At 40.6% G+C, this 22,644-nt stretch overlaps 1 protein-coding gene across 1 annotated transcript in view; it reads right to left on the bottom strand.

Annotated features, from left to right (window-relative positions):
- The window catches only part of PTPRQ (protein tyrosine phosphatase receptor type Q), a 794,911-nt gene that overhangs the window by 281,801 nt on the left and 490,466 nt on the right, over nt 1–22,644 (bottom strand). Inside the window, exons 28-31 of the mRNA XM_073556964.1 lie at nt 19,548–19,823; nt 13,650–13,801; nt 10,124–10,265; nt 8,584–8,853 (exon numbers count right to left, since the gene is read on the bottom strand). Coding sequence (XP_073413065.1) covers nt 8,584–8,853; nt 10,124–10,265; nt 13,650–13,801; nt 19,548–19,823 — 840 coding nt within the window. The remainder of the gene's footprint in view (nt 1–8,583; nt 8,854–10,123; nt 10,266–13,649; nt 13,802–19,547; nt 19,824–22,644) is intronic.

The raw sequence follows: 22,644 nt of genomic DNA, 5'->3' as shown, positions 1-22,644 counted from the left end.
GGCGCAGCACGTGTAAAGTCTTGGAGACGGGAGTGGGAGGTTCTGATTATTGAGGATGCTAACCTCAGGTCATCAGCAGAACAGAGGGCGCGGGTAGGGTGGTATACTGAATCAAGGGAGGAGATGTAGGGTGGTGCTGAGCCATGGAGGGCTTTGTGGGTGATGGTAATAAGTTTATACTGAATTCTGAAGTGGATGGGTAGCCAGTGTAATGACTGGCATAAGGTAGAGGCATCAGTGTAACGACTGGTGAGGAATATGGTCCTTCTGTAAAGCTGGAAATAACACAACTTATTATCGTGCCAACACAGACCACCCTCTGACACAGACTGCAGGGGGAGCCCAGTATCACACAGGATAGGATTAGATACATGGCTCAGCAGTCAGTATCACACAGGATAGGATTAGATACACAGCTCAGCAGTCAGTATCACACAGGATAGGATTAGATACACAGCTCAGCAGACAGTATCACACAGGATAGGATTAGATACACGGCTCAGCACTCAGTATAACACAGAATAATATTAGATACACGGCTCAGCAGACAGTATCACACAGAATAGGATTAGATACACGGCTCAGCAGTGAGTATCACACAGGATAGGATTAGATACATGGCTCAGCAGACAGTATCACACAGGATAGGATTAGATACACGTCTGTGCAGTCAGTAACACACATGATAGGATTAGGTACATGGCTCAGCAGTCAGTATCACACAGGATAGGGTTAGATACACAGCTCAGCAGTCAGTATCACACAGGATAGCATTAGATACACAGCTCAGCAGTCAGTATCACACAGGATAGGATTAGATACACAGCTCAGCAGACAGTATCACACAGGATAGGATTAGATACACAGCTCAGCAGACAGTATCACATAGGATAGGATTAGATACACGGCTCAGCACACAGTATCACACAGAATAGTATTAGATACATGGCTCAGCAGACAGTATCACACAGAATAGGATTAGATACACAGCTCAGCAGTGAGTATCACACAGGATAGGATTAGATACACGGCTCAGCAGACAGTATCACACAGGATAGGATTAGATACACAGCTCAGCACACAGTATCACACAGAATAGTATTAGATACACAGCTCAGCAGACAGTATCACACAGGATAGGATTAGATACACGGCTCAGCAGTCAGTATCACATAGGATAGGATTAGATACATGGCTGAGCAGTCAGTAACACGATAGGATTAGGTACACGGCTCAGCAGTCAATATCACACAGGATAGGGTTAGATACACGGCTCAGCAGACATTATCACACAGGATAGGATTAGATACATTGCTCAGCAGTCAGTATCACACAGGATAGGATTAGATAGACGGCTGAGCAGTCAGTAAAACACAATAGGATTAGATACACAGCTCAGCAGAAAGTATCACACAGGAGAGGATTAGATACACGGCTCAGCAGTCAGTATCACACAGGATAGGATTAGATACACAGATACACATGTTGTTTATTAAAAGGCTCTTGAATAAGTAGAAAATAAAATACTATCAATACTTGGGTAATCGTTCAGTTAATTTGTGTTGCAAATCTGTAGTGTTGAATATATGATGTGAAATGTTTTTAAGTGCAATATAATCATTATAATTTGTTATAACTAACCACAGTTGGTTACTAGGCCCAGGCAATGCCGGGCTCTTCAGCTAATATATATATATATATATATATATATATATATATATATATGTCATTGACACAAATATATATATATCTTTGTATTTCATAGAGATAGCAGAATAGCCGATAATTCATTTGTCGGCTTCTGTAAAATCATAGATGAAGCTGACATGATAGGAGACATGGTTTACATACAGTAAACCCATGGAGGTCAGTTAGATTAAGCCAGTGACTGAGGGCAGATATTATTAGCCTAGAAAGGGACCATGGTTATTGGCCCCCCCATGGCTAAAAAATGTGCCCCCAGTCACCCCATAAAAGGTGCATCTGTAAGATGTCCCAATTATGGCACTTATCCTCTCTTCCCACTGCCCTGTAGCGGTGGCATATGGGGTAATGGGGGGTTAATGTCACCTTTGTATTGTAAAGTGACATTATGCCTGGCTTAATAATGGAGAGGTGTCAGTAAGACAATCGCATTGCAATGCACAGACTCGCCGGCAGCTATCCTGACCCAAGCGTGACAGTTTCACAGAAATATATGCTGTCACGCTCGGATCAAGAGAGCCGCCGGCCAGTCTGAGAATTGCGATGTGATTGTCTGACGTGTTATACTGCCGTCAGACTATGCCCTTAGAAAGAGAACCTGGCTTAGCTAAAAACCCTAGTTATACTTCATGGCTCCTCTATACAGTGGTATGTAAAAGTTTGTGCACCCCTGGTCAAAATTACTGTTATTGAGAACAGTTAAGCAACTTGAAGATGAAATGATCTCTAAAAGAGATAAGTTAAAGCTGACACATTCCTTGTGTATTTTAGGTGAAAAAATATACATATTTTAACGTTTTACATTTTAAAAATTATAAAATGTGAAATACGCCGATGAAAAACTTTGGGCACCATGCATGGTTAGTACCTAGTAGCACCACCCTTTTGCTAGTATCACAACTTGTAAATGCTTTTTGTAGAGTCTTTCAATTCTTGCTTGAGAGATTTTCATCCATTCTTCCAGTTCTGTGAAATTCCTGGGTCATCTTACATGCACTGCTATTTTGAGGTCTAGCCACAAATTTTCAATGATTTTCGGATCAGAGGACTGTGAGGGCTATTGTAAAAACTTCAACTTGCACCTTTTGAGGTAGTCTATTGTGGATTTTGACGTGGATTTAAGATCATTATTCATTTGTAGAAGCCATCCACTTTTCAACTTCAGCTTTTTTACAGATCGTATTATGTTTGCATTAAGAATTTGTATACATTTCTTTAAACCCATTCTTCCCTCTACCTGTGAAATGTTCCTCGTGCTACTGGCTGCAACACATGATTGATCCACCTCCATGCTTAATGGTTGGTGAGGTGTTCTTTTCCTGAAGCTCTGTGTCCTTTTTTCCATACATACCTTTGATCATTGTGGCCACAGGACTTGCTCCTAAAATGCATCAGGCTTGTTTGTACATTCTATTGCATACTTATGACGCTGAATTTTATGGTGAGGACACAGGAGAGGTTTTCTTCTAATGACTCTTCCGTGAATGCCATATTTGTGCAGGTGTCTCTGAACAGTAGAGCAATGTACCAAAACTCCAGAGTCTGCTAAATCTTTCTGAAAGTCTTTTACAATCAAGCGACGGTTCTGATTTGCCTCTCTAGCATTCCTACCAGAAGCTCTCACTGAAATTTTGCTTGGTCTTCCAGACCTTATCTTGAACTCCACTGTTCCTGTTAACTGCCATTTCTTAACTACATTTCGAACTGAGGAAAGGGAAAATTGAAAAATGTTTTGCTATCTTGTTATTGCCTTCTTCTGCTTTGTGGACCTCCACCATTTTAATTTTCAAAGTGCTAGGCAGCTGCATAAAAGAACCCATGGCTAATTAAGGTCTGAAACCTTGGTCAAAGTTATCTGAGCACACAAATGTCCAAGGGTGCCCAAACGCTTGCATCAGCCCATTTTCCCCTTTGTAATTTTTAAAGTGAAAAAAATTACAATATATTTTTCCCTAAAATAGAAAAGCAATATGTCATCTTTAACCTTCCCTCTTTACAAGATCAATTCATCTTCACCTTGCTTAACTGTTTACAATAACAGTAATTATAACTATGGGTGGCCAACGTTTTACATGCCACCGTAGGTTGGACAATAACTAATAGGTGGCACTTCTGCAGGAGAGCAAATTTGCATGAAAAACACATAATTCTTGGCATTTTGTATAATCATTTAAAAATACTGAAAAATAGTGCATTTGAAGAAAGTGTTAAATGTGTTCTTAGTGCTATCTATAAAGACTGCATTAAAGGACCAAGAGTCTTTAAGTGAAATTATATGGTACATTTCTGGAACAGTCTGGTCATGTACGTGGGTTTCTACTTTTCAAGTGATAGCTGTGGAGTCTTCAAAGATTTTCAGCAAGTTCCCTGTAAGCTGTGAAAAAGAAAACTAATACCAGTACTTCATTATTAGCAGAAAAGCAGCTGATATGTAGATACCAGACTTCAAAGCTCACAATACGTTTTTGAGAGGCCACTTTCACCTGACAAGTAGTGACCTTCCATGATACCCTCTCCGAGCTTGATAAACTGTATGCTTAAACAGGCAGTTTTAAGACGATTACACTATTGAGTTACAGATACAAACAGGATTACTGTTGCTTTAGCATGGAGAATTGGATTTCCATTCTTTGAGAATGACCAAAAAAAAGCCCTCATCAGACCTTCCAACCACAGCTGGTATTAATTTGGACACGTTGCTCCATGTATCCTATACTTACTGCACAGATTGTTTTCATTTACTATAGAGGAATCCACCAAGATGAAGTGATCACTGTCAGCTTCAGGAGCACATATCCCCAAAATATTTCATAATGGTTTTATATTTATCTCTTCTATACTAAACCCAATGTCAAGTTAATCATTGATACAGTATAAACATCTTCCTTTGCAAATGCCAAATATGCAGCACACATGTAAGACATTCTATATAGGGGACTGAAGCAGAGGGAACATTTCTAATGCAAGGATGAACATAAAGGGAATTAAAACTACTGAAAAATATTGAAACTTGTGCCTAATCCACCATGTCTAGTATCCAGTGCTTTTTTTGCACCAGTACGCGCCGGTACAGCGTACTGGAAATCTGAAGGTGCTGCTGCACACCTTTGAAAAATAAGGCATTTATTCTTACCCTCCGTCGCTCTGTCACCACTGCTGTCCTCCAGTCCCTGCTTCTTCCTGCTTGTTCCCGGCTATGACCGGCGCAGCAGCAATGACGTCATCGCTGCTGCACCTGCCACATGACGCTGGTGAAAGCAGGAAGAAGCAGGGACTGGCAGCGGTGGCAGAGGGTAAGAATCTGCCAGCTGTGTAGAGACCCCGGGCAACAGTCGGCAGGGAAGGAATAGCAGGATGGGGGCCGTGGCGGTGACTGAGTCAGCGTTCCTGCCAGTGGAGGGAAGAAACGTGCTGGGATGCTGGCGCTACACTTACTGAGGTATTTTAATGTCATAGAAAGTGGCACAGGCTTCAGACCCTATATATGTGCCATAATGAAAACTGCTTTATAACAGTGACTTCTACTCTGGAATCTCAGACTTACAAAAAAGGAGTTCTCAATATAAAAAGCTCTAAATGGCAGCACAACATTTCCTGCATTCATAACTCTTGCTTCCAGCTGTAGCTGCCAGAACTGTCTGGCTGCTGTGGGTAATGGTGGTCAATTATAGATCCAGAACAACTTGCGATATCATGGTTGTTTCCCAAATGTGATATATTAGTGGGGAATTAAAAGTTTCTGAAATAATGAGAAATGAATCAGAATTGCGTACCGGGAAATATTTTTTTACAAAAAAAGCCCTGCTAGTATCAATCAAAAAACGTATACAATTGGAGAAAGTAAGTATATGGTTGGTATTTGTTTCAAATGATTCATTTTAACACAGAGGTATTGAACTTTTTTTCTCATTTGGATTGATCCAAATGTATGCTGTACAGATATATGCAAATATACACTAATCCCCCATTATAAAAAAGTATACATTAACCTATACCTTTTTGAGTAGTCACCAGAGACAGCGTTGCATTCGTTTTACCGTAGAACCATGTTTCCTGAGCCAGAAGCCTCATATATTCCTATGAGGCTGTTCGGATTGAGAGAACCTCAGTCAATGTGGGTGGGTATTGCAGTCCATATATGAAATGTGAAACATGGAGTACAGTAGAGCCCTAGTGTAGCTTGGATGCCGTATCTAAGCTCAAGTGCCGAGCTTGTACATTCTAGATGTCATAATACAATCATGGATAAAAACGCAAATGCTCATAGAGGTGTGGTTGTCCTGAGGAAGGAGTCGGAGTGGCTGTGAAACAAGTTGACATGAAACCAACATTCCTTCATTCTTGTCTTGGATCATTTATGTTATTCAGCATTGCAGGAAATTTCCATCCTCCTTGGTATAATTCATAATTCAATTATGTGTAGAAGTCTCATGTCTGTAATGTTTTTTTCTTTAATTCAGATTTATAAGTCTAAACTAAGCCAAAACTTAGGTGTGATCATGGCTACACGTGATCATGTAGCGTTCAGAGCAAAGCCATTTTTTCTAATGGAGTTATGCCAAAAAATATATGCTTTGGTAACTGTATACAATCCCTGCATGACTGAGCTGTAAGTTTCCTCTCAATACTTACTGCAAAAATGTGTGGTGAGAACTCTGTACATATGGTATCGGGTTAATTGGAAAAGTCCAATGAAATATAAAAAAACACCATTATAATGCTGCTTTAATTGAAACTCCATTTCAATCTGGCAGCTGGTTGCAAATTGCAGATTGCTTTGACCATTGCTTCCCAGTTCACTCAATAATCTCAAGCATAAGGCAGCTATAATGTAAAGGTCACGCAACAATACCTCCGATGTTATTATGTTACTTCTCCTCTGTCAGACCAGTACACCAGCACATGTCTGACAATTAAACTCATCAATGATAGGACGGTGCTAGTTTCAGTTATCAGATAACCGGAACATGTGGCAAGGATATTGAATACTGCTGCCATCATAAACACTGGATTATAGGATTAGAAATTGTCTCTTTTTCTGGAGTAATAGAAGAGAAAGACATTCCACAGTCACAAAATAATAACTTACGCTCCTATCGTTTTTAATATTTCTAAGGGCTTACCCAAGTAATGTATGTTCGGACTTGCACTTCTAAATATTTATACTACTAAATTGCTACTGTAATAGTGATGGGTCCTTTAAGACCGATCCAGTACAAAGAGCCAGTCTCCTATGAGAAACACTTGCAGTTTCTCAATAGCTCTCACTGGTGGTAAATTACAAGTGCTTGGCTGCCTATGCGACAGAAACTCCACCCATCTAGCATGAAAAAGCTCAGCTATTGGCTAGTTGCAGGTGGGTGGGGTTTCAGCAGCATCAAACTGTGGTAATTTTACCATAAATATGTGTTCACCCTTGTTTGAACACATAAAAAATAGAGATCCATTTGAAATCTAAAAGAGCCTGCGCTTTTTAATGAGTGTAGCAAAATGACCCAGATCACCAGTTTGCCCATCACTAAACTACAGTGCATGTATAGTTGATTTTTGACTTTCTAATAAGTGAGGGTCTGATCGCTCGGACCCACTACAATCCAGAGAAAAGGGCCATGAAAATCCCAGCAGTCCGAATCCAACCGATCAAAAAGTTATCACCAATTCTGTGGATCGGTGATAACTCTCAATGCTGGGAATATCCCTTTATCAAATATAGGGCAATCCCTTCACTAGTCAGAGGGAAAAGCAATTGCAAAGATTACAATCCTGATTTTCCCATTCACAGCAGGTTCAAATGGTTATCTGTCATACCTCTAATATACTGTATAAGGAGCTACAATGGATAACTAATGTAAAGCTATATTCAATGTTATAAAGTTGTTGTAGCCTTCTGAAAAGTTAAAGCATGAAAACGATCAAAAACTAGAGTTTTTATACCAACTGTAGCAAATAAACATAACTTAAGATTTATGCCTCTCATGTGATGCAACTTTCTACAATTGAGTTAAATTTGTACATTTGAACTAGAATAATAAAAAAAATCATGATTAAAAAAAGGAAAGATAAAAATATGACAAGTAACCTTAGTGTGGAATGTTAAGGCCAGACACTGTGTAGAGAGACAGTGAAGCTAATTTGATTTCACCTTACGTCAAAAGTAAATGTACTGTCAATGACTCAGTGCTGGATCTGTAACCATGACTAATGCCACAGGACCATTAATAAGAGGCTGACAACAGCTACAGAACTATTTCCAACTTCAAATGAGAATGGCTGATTTACACACTCATCAGAAATTTATTCAAAGTTTATGTTCGCCAAAAAAGTATTTTACTGTTTTATTAGTTTTAATTTCTTTCAGCTCTACTAGTGTTACCACATGCCTGAGCTTCTATGGTACTTTCATATTACCCTGTAGTCATACTTGGGGAAAAAAAGATTATTTTCCTGATCTTCAAAACCCTCCTTGTATGAATGTTCTGAGAGGTTTAGACATTTCAAAGGGTCTCCAATAGAGTGGATGCCAATCGATTCGAAGGAGCGGATCCTTTGGCCACTTCTATGCTCTTTGGTCTCTGGACAGGAGGTCTGAGAACAGCTTTCTGCTCCTTGGCATAAGCTTCTTTTGATTAGCTGTCTTGGTGCGAAGTCACAGGTGCATCACGCCGTGACAATGATGTTGTGCCAGTCTAGCTGATCAAAAGAAGAGCTGGGGATGCCATCAAGTTAAAGTGAATTTCAAGACTCCTGACCAGAGGCCACAGACTCCTGAAGAGGCTGCAGGAATGAGTCCTATGAATCGATTCACATCAGCTTTAGTCTCCAAAATGTATACTGTGTTATACAATGTATCATTAAAAGAATGGTTATAGGTAAACATACCTTCTTCAAACTTAGTGGTAGCATTACATACTTGCTCTACTCCTTCCCCTGCAGAATTGGCAGCTGTGACAGTGAAGAAGTAAGTGGTATTGGATAGGAGATCTCTGAAGGTATAGACGGTATCAGTAGATAAGACTGAGGTAGTGACACTTTGAAATGATAGGATGTAATGCGTTATTATTCCATTTGGTCGTAATGGTGGATCCCACTGGACCAGTATAGACTGCCAACTTGTTGCTACACAGTGAATATGTTGGATAGAATCTGGAGCTTTAAAAAGATACACAATGACAAAATATTAACTTTAATAAAAACCTCATTCAAAAATCACAAGCAACAGATCCAGCATTACAAATAAGATATACAAATATAAACCCTACTAAAATACAATATAGTGATATATAGCAAGCATTCTGTCAATTACTTTTGTCCTCACTTATGACGGAACAAAAAGCCTGCATTTATAATTATGAATGCTTATTTTGTAAGCCACGTGGAAATATAACTTGAAGTTTCTTAGCATCCAAGTACTTTGGGCTTTTTAGAGTACATGTTATTAGGCTGAGGGATTTTTGGGCCCGTAGGTATTCAAAAGACTCTTTGGGAGTGACAATTCATACTTGTATTCCTAATGCCCTGGCTGATGAGAAAACACATCAACACCCCAGAATCACAATGCATGGGAAGTGATTGAGTGAAAAGGCCCCCCCCTTCTAACTACTCAGATGCAGCAGACCCTATTGACCATGGCATCTAAGGGTATGTGGACATGACATCACAAAATCACTGCAAAAAATGAACATAATGCACAGCAATGTAAAAAACGACATTGTTGTGTGCTAGTTCATTCACCTGTTACATCAGAAGTAATATATTCATTCTTTGGGTGGCTTCATTTACAAGGAACTCACTCTTTATAACTGAAAGTGCAAAGAAAAGAAGCCTCAAAAATTGTTAGCAAAACCGCAGCAAGGCAGCTACAAGAAAAAGACTGTTGGCTTTGCCTAGGAAAGCCTTGGTGGCTTCGGCGGCATCTTAAGGACGCCATGTGCACATACCCCAAGTGATATGGGTAAAACTGAAGCAATTGGAGCTAGCTCTGACCACAGCAGCGTCAGGCAAGTATCAGCTGTTAATATAGCTTATATTTGTCCGTTAAGCAAGCAGGCTCAGCTCCTGAGCTCACTCCATGTACCATTCCAGCAAAACGGAAGGTTTTAAGTAATATATAATGACAGATTAACTACCTTATTGCGTATTCAATATTCTAACTTTACTTGATGGTTATTATATGCTTGCCTTTCTGCTAGGTCCATATCTGACACAGATGCCTGTATTCTTTTCACACTAAGGTCACAATATATGCTGCCTGTGGATCGAGCTGTCAGGTTACCTTTAAGTAAGAAATCTTGGTACATGTGTAGACACAAGGTTTTATTTCATTATGACATTTGAATTTTCAATTCACAGAAAACACTGAAGAATGGAAGGAAGAACTAAATAACAAATAAATTTTACATCACACAGAAATGTTTCTCACCTGATTCTTCTGTAGTGAAATTAACGGTATTGCTGAACTCGTTCCCATTACCGACTTTTGTGAATGCAGACATGCTAACTAAGTAAGTCTTAAAGGGTTCCAAATTAATGAGCATTCCTTCAGTTTGATAGCCAGATATATTCTGTCAGGCAAATACATTCAATTATAGACTTTGTTAGTATAGAAGAAGTCAAATTAAATTGACTGTGGTGGAATTTTTCTGTTGTTCACTTGTTATAAAAAAGTGTAAAGTCTAAGCAAATTCACAGCAAAATCATCAGATCTAGCGGAGAATTCATTATGCTCTTTTCACCAGAAAACTGGCGTAAAAAATTTGCTAAATTTTGCACAATAAACAGCAGCACAAAGATTTCTAACAGTGGACAGAGTTCAGCAAGAAAGGGCATGGCCTGGTGTAGCCTAAAGGGTCATTCTAATTGATGCCAAGCTTTAGAATATAATTATCTCCAAACAAAATGCCAGTCTTGATGTATTACTCCTTGGAAATGTCTGCCATGTTTGTATGTATAGAAAATGTATGACAAATTCATATCCACTTTTTTAAAACCTACTCACAAACATTAACGTTGGTGAACCCATCATTTGAATTTGACATACATGATACTTAGTATCTACTGTAGATAAGCTGCTGCCATTAATGTCTGGCAGTGGCTCATTCAACTTATTCAACCTTTCCTTTTAAAAAATACACAGTCTTGACTAAATTCAATATGCATATGTGAGCCAGGAAAAAAATGCTTTTGGCCAAATATGCAAAATGGTGTATGAGCACACATGGTCCACAATGATTAAAAAAAAATGTCAATGGACAGTGTATTAAGAAAATCTTGTAATTTGTTCTCCCCCAAAAAGAAAAATTAAAATGAGTCTGTCACCCTCAATATGCTAATTAAATTACTCATACAGAAATGTACAGGACTTAGCCCCTATAAAAATCATACCTGTAGTGAGGATTTTAGTGATCTAGTGGTGCACTGTTACACCTGTAAATTTGCATACTGAGCACTTTGTCACATCTTCGCTGCCTGAACTCAATCAGCAATTCTGCACCTCCACATAGACACTGCAGGATTCCAGTTGTGCTCAATGTCAGTGTGCGCTCTCATGATTGGTTCCGGTCAGCAGTATGGTACGTGGTAGCGGCCTCAGACTGGAGCCAGTGATTAGTGCCCGCAATGACACTATGTGACTACTGCTGGGCTCATGCAGTATCAATACATTAATACATTGACTTTTATTGTACAAAAGTAAAGTAAAAGAATAGATAAAAACTTTTGCATTTTAGATTACTGTAAAAACTTGCAAAAAAGTTTGTATGTAACATATATTCATACAGTGAATATGAAAAACAAGTACCAAAACTGCTTACTGGATATAGAGGTATTAGCTGGAAATGAGAAGTTTTTTTAAATTTTGAAATCGCTGACATGTCTGAATTTTCCCTAAAAAAATTGATTTGCAGTGAATAAATTCACGCTAAGGCTACTTTCACACTTGCGTTTTTTTGCTGCGCGTTTTTTGCGCACACAAACGCATGGAAAAAACGCATCATGCGTTTGTGTGCGTTTTTTGTGGGTTTTGGTGCATTTGTTTAAAAAACCGCATGCTTTTTTTGCTCATACGTGTAGAGTACAATGGGGGTTTTGCTGTAAAAAAACGCATTGCTTGCGAATGCGTTTTTTTGGGACAAATTGGACGCACAAAAAATGCAACAGGATGCATTTTGTGCGCCCGAGCGCACACTACAAAAAGACGCATGCGCATACAAACGTGTACAAACGCATGTGTATGCGCACATAAGCGCACCCCATGTAAAATATAGGGGAAAAAACGCATGTGCTTTTTTGCGCTAAAAAGCAGCACAAAAAAACACAATTGTGAAATCAGCCTAATCTACATGCTGGACAGCTTGTAATTACCTAGAAAATATTAGTGTGAGAGGAGAGAGAGAATCCCACTGACTATAAAAGTGTATACTGTAAAGGAGAGAGAAGATGCAGCTGACTATAACAGCTTACATTCTACAGGAGAATGAGAGAGAGGACCCCACTATCCAGAAGAGCTTACATTCTACAAGAGAGAGATAAGGGGGGTGGACTCCACTGTCCATAAGAGCTTACTCTGTACAGGAGAGAAACAGAGAGGTCCCTGCTAATCATAAGAGCCCGCTATGTACAGGAAAGTGAGGTCCCTGCTGACTATAAAAGCTTACACTCTATGGAACTGAGAAAGAGAAAGAGAGGTCCCTGCTGATCATAAGAGCTCACACACTACAGAAGAGAGAGGATTCTGCTGACCATAAGAGCTCACATACTACAAAAAAGAGAAAGAGAGGACCATGCTGACCATAATAGCTTATACTCTACAGGAGAGAGCGCGAGAAAGAGGACCTTATTGACCATAAGAGCTCACGCACTACAGAAAAGAGAGAGAACCCAACTGACTATAAGAGCTCACACACTACAGAAGAGTACCTTGCTTTCCATTACAGCAAATATTCAACAGGATAGAGAGAGGACCTCACCGACCATAAGAGCTTACAGATTACAGAAGAGAGAGAGAGGACCTCACCGACCAGAAGAGCTCATATACTACAGAAAAAAGAGAGAGAACCCACCTGACCATAAGAGCTCACACACTACAGAAGAGAGAGTACCCTGTTGTCCATTACAGCTTATACTCAACAGGAGAGAGAGGACCTCACTGACCATTAGAGCTTACACACTAAAGAAGAGAAGAGGACCTCACCAACCATAAGAGCTCACACACTACAGAAATGAGAGACAGAACCCACCTGACCATAAGAGCTCACACATTACAGAAAAGAGAGTACCCTGCTGTCCATTACAGCTTATACTCAACAGGAGAGAGAGGACCTCACTGACCATTAGAGCTTACACACTAAAGAAGAGAAGAGGACCTCACCAACCATAAGAGCTCACACACTACAGAAATGAGAGACAGAACCCACCTGACCATAAGAGCTCACACATTACAGAAAAGAGAGTACCCTGCTGTCCATTACAGCTTATACTCAACAGGAGAGAGAGGACCTCACTGACCATTAGAGCTTACACACTAAAGAAGAGAAGAGGACCTCACCAACCATAAGAGCTCACACACTACAGAAATGAGAGACAGAACCCACCTGACCATAAGAGCTCACACATTACAGAAAAGAGAGTACCCTGCTGTCCATTACAGCTTATACTCAACAGGAGAGAGAGGACCTCACTGACCATTAGAGCTTACACACTAAAGAAGAGAAGAGGACCTCACCAACCATAAGAGCTCACACACTACAGAAATGAGAGACAGAACCCACCTGACCATAAGAGCTCACACATTACAGAAAAGAGAGTACCCTGCTGTCCATTACAGCTTATACTCAACAGGAGAGATAGGAGGACCTCACCGACCATAAGCGCTTACACACTATAGAAGAGAGAGAGAGAGAGGACCCCAGTGACCATAAGAGCTCACACAATATTTGATTTTTGCTTACCTGGTAAAATATAAATTGACTACTAGTTTCTACAATTCTAAAGCTGTAGGTGCGCACAATGCCATTAGGTTTGGGACTTGGATTCCACTGTAACCAAGCAGAATTATCACTTGCATTGATGAATGTTAAATTCTGAGGAGGTGCTGTTGGTTCTGCAATAAAAATGATTGGACTGCCTTATCTCCACTATATTGAATCTAATAGTCACATAAAACATAACAGCTTGTACATAACTCAGCAAAATGTTTCATATGACAGATTTAAAGAGAACCTCTTAGCATGATTTTGTAATGTAAAGTAAGGACATGGCTGTAATGGTGTTATAATACTGATTACATTGATACATTTTGTGAAGAAATATGGTTTGTTGTTTTCTATTAATTAGGTCTTTTCCTCCTTGACTTTGATTCTCCAGCCCCTCCACCTGCCTCTGGTCTGTGTATGACAGATCACTTTCAAACAGAGGAGGCAGGTCATTCACAGACCGGAGGCAGACGGAGGGGCAAGGAATCACAGACAGGGAGGAGAAGAACTAGTGCTCAGTCTGGCCCCTGTGCACTGAAATCTAACTAGCAGAAATCCTTAAATGCTGAAGAACCACAATGTGGATTTCTTCACAAAAAGTATCAATTTAATTGTATTACAGCACCATTACAGACATGTCTTTTCTTTAAATTACAAAATCATGCTGACAGCTTCTCTTTAAATAACTTATGAGACTATTGACACAGTTTGGATACAAATATTAATATTGGCAAACCAAGGAGAATGTCTAGAAAGGTAGTGTGTGTCATATCCAATAACTAATTGTACCGGAATATGGTACAGTGGGTAACAATTATTTAGTCAGCCACCAATTGTGCTTGTTCTCCCTCTTTAAAAGATAAGAGAGGACTGTAATTGACATCATATGTAGACCACAACTATGAGAGTCAAAATGAGAAAACAAATCCAGAAAATCACCTTGTCTAATTTGTCAAGATTTATTTTGCAAATTATGGTGGAAAATAAGTATTTGGTCACCTAAAAACATGCAAGATTTCTGTCTCTCTCAGACCTGTAACTTCTTCTTTAAGAGGCTCCTCTGTCCTCCACTCATTACCTGTAGTAATGTTGTTATCAGTATAAAAGACACCTGTCCACAACCTCAAACAGTAACACTCCAAACTCCACTATGGTGAAGACCAAAGAGCTGTCGAAGGACACCAGAAACAAAACTGTAGCACTGCATCAGGCTGGGAAGACTGAATCTGCAATAGGCAACTAGCTTGGTGTTAAATCAACTGTGGGAGCAATAATAAGAAAGTGGAAGGCACACAAAACCACTGATCATCTCCCTCAATCTGGGGCTCCATGCAAGATCTCACCCTATGGGGTCAAAATGATCACAAGAACAGTGAGAAAAAATCCCAGAACCACACGGAGGACCTAGTGAATTACCTTCACAGAGCTGTGACCACCGTAACAAAGGCTACCATCAGTAACACACTACGCCGCCAGGGACTCAAATCCTGCAGTGCCATTACATGTCCGGGCCCATCTGAACTCTGCTAGAGAGCATTTGGATTATCCAGAAGAGTATTGGGAGAATGTCATATGGTCTGATGAAACCAAAGTAGAACTGTTTGGTAGAAACAAAACTTGTTGTGTTTGGAGGAGACAGAATGCTGAGTTGCATCCAAAGATCACCATACCTACTGTGAAACATGGTGGTGGCAACATCATGCTTTGGGGATATTTCTCTGCAAAGGGACCAGGACGGCTGATCTGTGTACATGAAAGAATGAATGGGGCCATGTATCGCGAGATTTGGAGTGCAAACCTCCTTCCATCAGCAAGAGCATTGAAGATGAAATGTGGATGGGTTTTTCATCATGATAATGATCCCAAGCACACAGCTAGGGCAACGAAGGTGTGGCTTCATAAGAAGCATATGAAGGTCCTGGAGTGGCATAGCCAATCTCCAGATCTTAACTCCATAGAAAACCTTTGGAGGGATTTGAAAATCCGTGTTGCCCAGCGACAGGTTCAAAACATCACTGCTCTAGAGGAGATCTGCATGGAGGAATGGGCCAACAAACCACCAACAGTGTGTGCCAACCTTGTGAATACTTGCAGAAAATGTTAGACCTATGTCATTGCCAACAAAGGATAAATAACAAAATATTTAGATGAACTTTTGTTAATGACCAAATACTTAATTTCCACCATAATTTGCTAAATAAATCATGCCAAATCAAGCAAGGTGATTTTCTGGATTTGTTTTCTCATTTTGACTCTCATAGTTGTGGTCTACCTATGATGTCAATCGCAGGCCTCTCTCATCCTTTTAAGTGGGAGAACTTGCACAATTGGTGGCTGACTAAATACTTTTTTTCCCACTGTATATATGACGAAATGGTCAACATTTTTTAGAAATTAGTGGCTAGAAAGGTAAACCTTATATTTTATTATAAACTAGGGAAGTTGGTTTAAAGAACAAGTACCTTATAGATAAGTTATGCCATGACTTAATGATCAATGGGAATTGACCTCTAGGAACCATTCTAATACTAAGAATAAAGGGAACACAGCACTATTTGAGCTATAACTACACCTTTAAGTATCTAAGCTCAATGCCACCCAGCATTGAGGGGAACTGCAGTCACTCCCTTTCAGCTAAAAGTGGTTGCTCCATAGCTCCTTGCATAGTGGATGGCCATGGCACCTCTGTAAAGCTAAAAAAGTCAAAGTAAGATAGTTCTACATCATTGCTGAGCTCCCGTTTATTCTTAGTATTGCAGAGGATCTGAGTAGTCAGTCCTCTACTGATCTTAAAATAATGGTGTGTCCCAGCTATAAGGGTAATTCCTTAAAAATTTTCTATTGAGGGTTTATTTTGCACCAAAAGGGTAATTATCAATTGTAAAAAGAGTTAATATATTGCAGATGGCTGAATTGTGTTTCTCATCTTTGGAGATCTGGAACCTTCAATGCCCAGTTGCTCATAACACTGCTCTGAAGCATGCAGATATTGCACACAGAGTGATGCACTGCCTCCTGCATGATCTGTTCACACAGAGTGATGTACTGCTTCCTGCATTATCTGGGCACACAGAGTGATGTACTGCCTCCTACATGATCTGTTCACACAGAGTGATGTACTGGCTCCTGCCTTATCTGGGCACACAGACTGATGTACTGGCTCTTGCATTATGTGGGCACACAGAGTGATGTACTGCCTCCTGCATTATCTGGGCACACAGAGTGATGTACTGTCTCTTACATTATCTGGGCACACAGTGATGTACTGCCTCCTGCATGATCTGGGCACACAGTGATGTACTGCCTCCTGCATTATCTTGGCACACAGAGTGATGTACTGCCTCCTGCATTATCTGGGCACACAGAGTGATGTACTGCCTCCTACATTATCTGGGCACACAGAGTGATGTACTGTTTCCTGCATTATCTGGGCACACAGAGTGATGTACTGCCTCCTGCATTATCTGGGCACACAGAGTGATGTACTGCCTCCTGCATGATCTGGGCACACAGAGTGATGTACTGCCTCCTGCATTATCTGGGCACACAGACTGATGCACTGGCTCTTGCATTATCTGGGCACACATAGTGATGTACTGCCTCCTGCATTATCTGAGCACACAGAGTGATGTACTGTCTCCTACATTATCTTGGCACACAAAGTGATGCATTGCCTCCTGCATTATCTGGGCACACAGAGTGATGCACTGCCTCCTGCATTATCTGGGCACACAGAGTGATGCACTGCCTCCTGCATTATCTGGGCACACAGAGTGATGTACTGCCTCCTGCATTATCTGGGCACACAGAGTGATGTACTGCCTCCTGCATTATCTGGGCACACAGACTGATGCACTGGCTCTTGCATTATCTGGGCACACATAGTGATGTACTGCCTCCTGCATTTTCTGAGCACACAGAGTGATGTACTGTCTCCTACATTATCTGGGCACACAGAGTGATGTACTGTCTCCTGCATTATCTGGGCACACAGAGTGATGCACTGCCTCCTGCATTATCTGGGCACACAGAGTGATGTACTGCCTCCTGCATGATCTGGGCACACAGAGTGATGCACTGCCTCCTGCATTATCTGGGCACACAGAGTGATGTACTGCCTCCTGCATTATCTGGGCACACAGAGTGATGTACTGCCTCCTGCATTATCTGGGCACACAGACTGATGCACTGGCTCTTGCATTATCTGGGCACACATAGTGATGTACTGCCTCCTGCATTATCTGAGCACACAGAGTGATGTACTGTCTCCTACATTATCTTGGCACACAAAGTGATGCATTGCCTCCTGCATTATCTGGGCACACAGAGTGATGCACTGCCTCCTGCATTATCTGGGCACACAGAGTGATGTACTGCCTCCTGCATTATCTGGGCACACAGAGTGATGTACTGCCTCCTGCATTATCTGGGCACACAGAGTGATGTACTGCCTCCTGCATTATCTGGGCACACAGACTGATGCACTGGCTCTTGCATTATCTGGGCACACATAGTGATGTACTGCCTCCTGCATTATCTGAGCACACAGAGTGATGTACTGTCTCCTACATTATCTGGGCACACAGAGTGATGTACTGTCTCCTGCATTATCTGGGCACACAGAGTGATGCACTGCCTCCTGCATTATCTGGGCACACAGACTGATGCACTGGCTCTTGCATTATCTGGGCACACATAGTGATGTACTGCCTCCTGCATTATCTGAGCACACAGAGTGATGTACTGTCTCCTACATTATCTTGGCACACAAAGTGATGCATTGCCTCCTGCATTATCTGGGCACACAGAGTGATGCACTGCCTCCTGCATTATCTGGGCACACAGAGTGATGTACTGCCTCCTGCATTATCTGGGCACACAGAGTGATGTACTGCCTCCTGCATTATCTGGGCACACAGAGTGATGTACTGCCTCCTGCATTATCTGGGCACACAGACTGATGCACTGGCTCTTGCATTATCTGGGCACACATAGTGATGTACTGCCTCCTGCATTATCTGAGCACACAGAGTGATGTACTGTCTCCTACATTATCTGGGCACACAGAGTGATGTACTGTCTCCTGCATTATCTGGGCACACAGAGTGATGCACTGCCTCCTGCATTATCTGGGCACACAGAGTGATGTACTGCCTCCTGCATGATCTGGGCACACAGAGTGATGCACTGTCTCCTACATTATCTGGGCACACAGAGTGATGCATTGTCTCCTGCATGAGTGATGTACTGAATTCTGTATGAGCAGCTCACATAAAGCAATGTGCTGACTCACTAATATTTTTTTGGCTCTATCCACAGCTCTGTGCAGATGATGATATCAGGACCCACACTCCCACCAGTTTTCCAACACTTTGCAATCCCTGTTGCATATTAAAACTTTTAACAGTTGATAGTTACCCCTTTAACATAGATCTTAATTGGGTTCTATCGTCATCTAAGTATGCTACATAACATTGCACAAACTGTGTAAAACAACAAATACGTTGCTTTTTGCAACAAACTGAGACTGGTCAGCTGCACTGTATATATAAGTAGATTAATGCTTTACATGGAGTAGTAAAATAATTTTTCTTCCACAATGACTTTTCGTCAGAAATACTGGATGAAATAAGGAAATGCCGCCACTGTAAGTAGAGATTTTGTAGCAAAACTAAACCTGTCAGAGCACTGAAATTGTAGCACAAGAGAGGGATATATCATGTACAGTTGTAACCTTGTTAGAGGAATGCCATAATTCAAGAAGACACATGAGAAAAGAGTTTAAGACAGTGAAACTAGAAGCATGTAAGGGATTAAGAAGGATCACTCTGCTGATGACTTTAATTTTGTACAAAGATGTAATCTAACGAGTACCTGCTTCATCTGTGTGAAAGGCAAGCTGGCTTGGAGGACCAGTCCCTTTCATTGTACTAGCCGCCACAAATACAAAATACTGGGTGAAAGGTAGAAGATCCTCCAAAACGATAGACACTTCAATGGTAAATAAAGGATAGTTTCCTTGTGGTCCATAAATCTGTAGGTAGTAGCCAATTATAATACCATTTGGATGTTCAGGTGGATCCCATGATAGAAGTACTGAGGTGGATGTTAGGTTCTTGAACTCTCTGATCCGGGGCTCGGAGTCTGGAACTAGAAGTGAAGCAAAACAAAGTAATTTCTTATTGCTTTCTGACTAGTTTGGGGAAATGGTGAAAAAACTATTATTGGTTTTTGTTTTTATGGCGTTCATTGTGCAGTAAAAAATAATCTGACAACATGATTCTTGCCAATACCAAACGTAAAGGCTATTCTTTATATATGTTAGTTATGTTAGTAGTTAAAACATTCAAAACTTTGTAAAACAAAATTGGTTTTGTGTTGCCATCTTCTAAGACCCGTTTGTGTTTTATACTTTTACATTAATTGACCTGTGAGAGAGTGCATTTATTTCATGCTGAGCTATTTTCATTGGTACTATTTTAGGAAATATAGGGGGGGTACCTGTCCTCATCTAACCCAGGTTGTTCAGGTAAGTACATCCCATATGTGGTCATACTCACAACTTGTATATTTATTGCTGTACATTTTCATTATCTGGCTGCCTATTGATATCATTAAGCACTATATTCGTCACTGCAGCTGGGACTGGACACTAGGTCATACTTATTATTTGTGGACTCTGTTATATTTATTAACAATAAAAAAAATTATATGATATATTTATGTTTATGTCCTGTCAATTTTTGGGGTTTTGTGTGAAATGATTTATGCAGGGGGGCATTATGCACATTTTATTCCAAGTGCATTTTTTCAAAGTGCCTGGCAATGATACATGGCTTGACTCTATCTCTCATCCCTCTTCTCTTCATACAGGTAAATAATTTATCCATCCTCTGCATATATCCTGCAACCTCATTTCCATCTTTGTAAGTCTGTTAATGGTATATACTGTATGTCTTTCATCTGCTGCATATACCCTGCAACCTCATTTCTTTGCCAGTCTGTTAATTGTGTATGCAGTATTCCATTCATTTACTGAGCCATTCCTTGATGCAAATATTATTCCAAGTGCATTTTTTCAAAGTGCCTTACAGTTAAACATTGCAGTTAGACAGGGCAAGTGACAAGTAAGACAATTATTCACCATATGTATTTGTATAATTTATATTATGTCTGATGCATTCACTTACATCCAAGTCCTTACACAAACTCTTTCCACATCAGCTCATCTCTTCTCTGTACAGCATTCATGCTCTTTTCACAATCCTAAACTGAACAGATCCATTCACTCCCACAATACAACACAAGAGATGCACTCACAAATCACTTAACCATCTGCTCACTCTCTCTATCTCTATCCTCCTACTTCTAGTCGCAGGAGACATCATTCCCGACCCCGAACCTTGTTGTAACAGAAAGTCGAAATCCCTTTCCTACTGCACTCAGAAACCCTGCCATTCTCAATAATATTCCCTACATGTCATCTATCTCTATTAACTGTTCCCTCTGGAATTAACACTCAGTGAGAAATAAACTCTCCTACATCCATGATTTTTTTCCTGTCAAATTCTAATAACCTTCCAGCTTTTATTGAAAACTGGATCCAGCAGTAAGACACCACCACCACTTCAGCTCTTTCATATGGTGGTCTACATTTTTCACATACCCCCAAACCTTAGAGCAGACAAGATGGAGGTGTTGGTCTGCTCCTATCAACCAAATTTACTTTTCAGGTTATCCTCCTAGTACCCTCACTTACCTTTCATTTTTTTGAGGTCTACACTGTCAGACTCTACAGGGCCTTCTCCCAGCGAGTGGCGGTTTTGTATCGCCCTTGGGGCCCCTCCCATCAGTTCTTGAATCACTCTGCCACATGGCTTAGCCATTTTCTATCCCGTGACATCCTCACCCTCATCATGGAGGTCTTTAACATTACCATTGAAGATCCCCTCTCCCATTCTGCCAATCACCTTTTATCTCTAACCTCCTCATTCAGGCTTTCACAGCTTAGTAACTCTCCTACGCATGAAGACGGAAATACGATGGACCTGATCATCTTGTGCCTATGCTCAGTGCATGATTTTACTAACTCCCCTTTCCTGTTCTCTGACCACAATCTTCTTTCATTCTCTGTCAAGAATTGTCACTCTACTCAGGACACCACCACTCTCCCCTACTTATAGAAATATATGAGCTATTAACACCCAGAAACCTGTGAAAAATTTGTTGTCATCATTGGCCCCAATCGCCTCCCTTTCGTGTCCTGACTCTGCACTGAAAAATGCTAATGATACATTGCAGAGTACCCTTGTTGAGGTTGCATCTGCTACACACAGAACAGCTCAGCACAGATGGTGACAACCATGGTGCATGCTTACAGGAATGCTCCATATGTGCTGAATGTTTGTGAAGAAAATCCAATCTAGCAGAAGATTTCTTCCATTATTAGTTTATGCTTAAAACACTCTGTTCCTCACCTCTCCAAGCAAAACCTATTTCAACACCCTCATTAATTCACTATCCAAAGATTCTAAACATCTCTTTAGCACTTTTTATTTCCTGCTTAATTCCAGAGTACAGGCCCTGACCACAGACTTCAGTTCTGATGATCTGGCCAATTATTTCAAAGAAAAAATTGACGATATCCGACAACAAATTTTCTCCCAATCCCTTCATACCATGCACTGTCCTCCCTCCCCCACTGCATCTACAGTAGCTCACGCTCTGTCTTACAACTAGTCACAGAAGAAGTTATTGGGCACCTTGCATCTTCTCACCCCATCAGTGACCTTATTCCCTCACATCTCCTCCAGTCCATTTCTCCTGATGTCACCACTCATCTAACTAAAATATTTAACCTCTCTCATCTGGTATCTTTCTCGCCTCACTTAAACACACCAGCATACATCCATTACTTTAAAAAAATCTCTCGACCAAAACTGTGCTGCTAAGCTATAGACTTTTCTCTAAA

Source organism: Dendrobates tinctorius, unplaced genomic scaffold (genome assembly GCF_039654945.1).
Source record: "Dendrobates tinctorius isolate UK_male_01 unplaced genomic scaffold, ASM3965494v1 ptg000241l, whole genome shotgun sequence".
Taxonomy (NCBI): Eukaryota; Metazoa; Chordata; class Amphibia; order Anura; family Dendrobatidae; genus Dendrobates; species Dendrobates tinctorius.
This window is presented reverse-complemented; position numbering and strand designations above follow the sequence as displayed.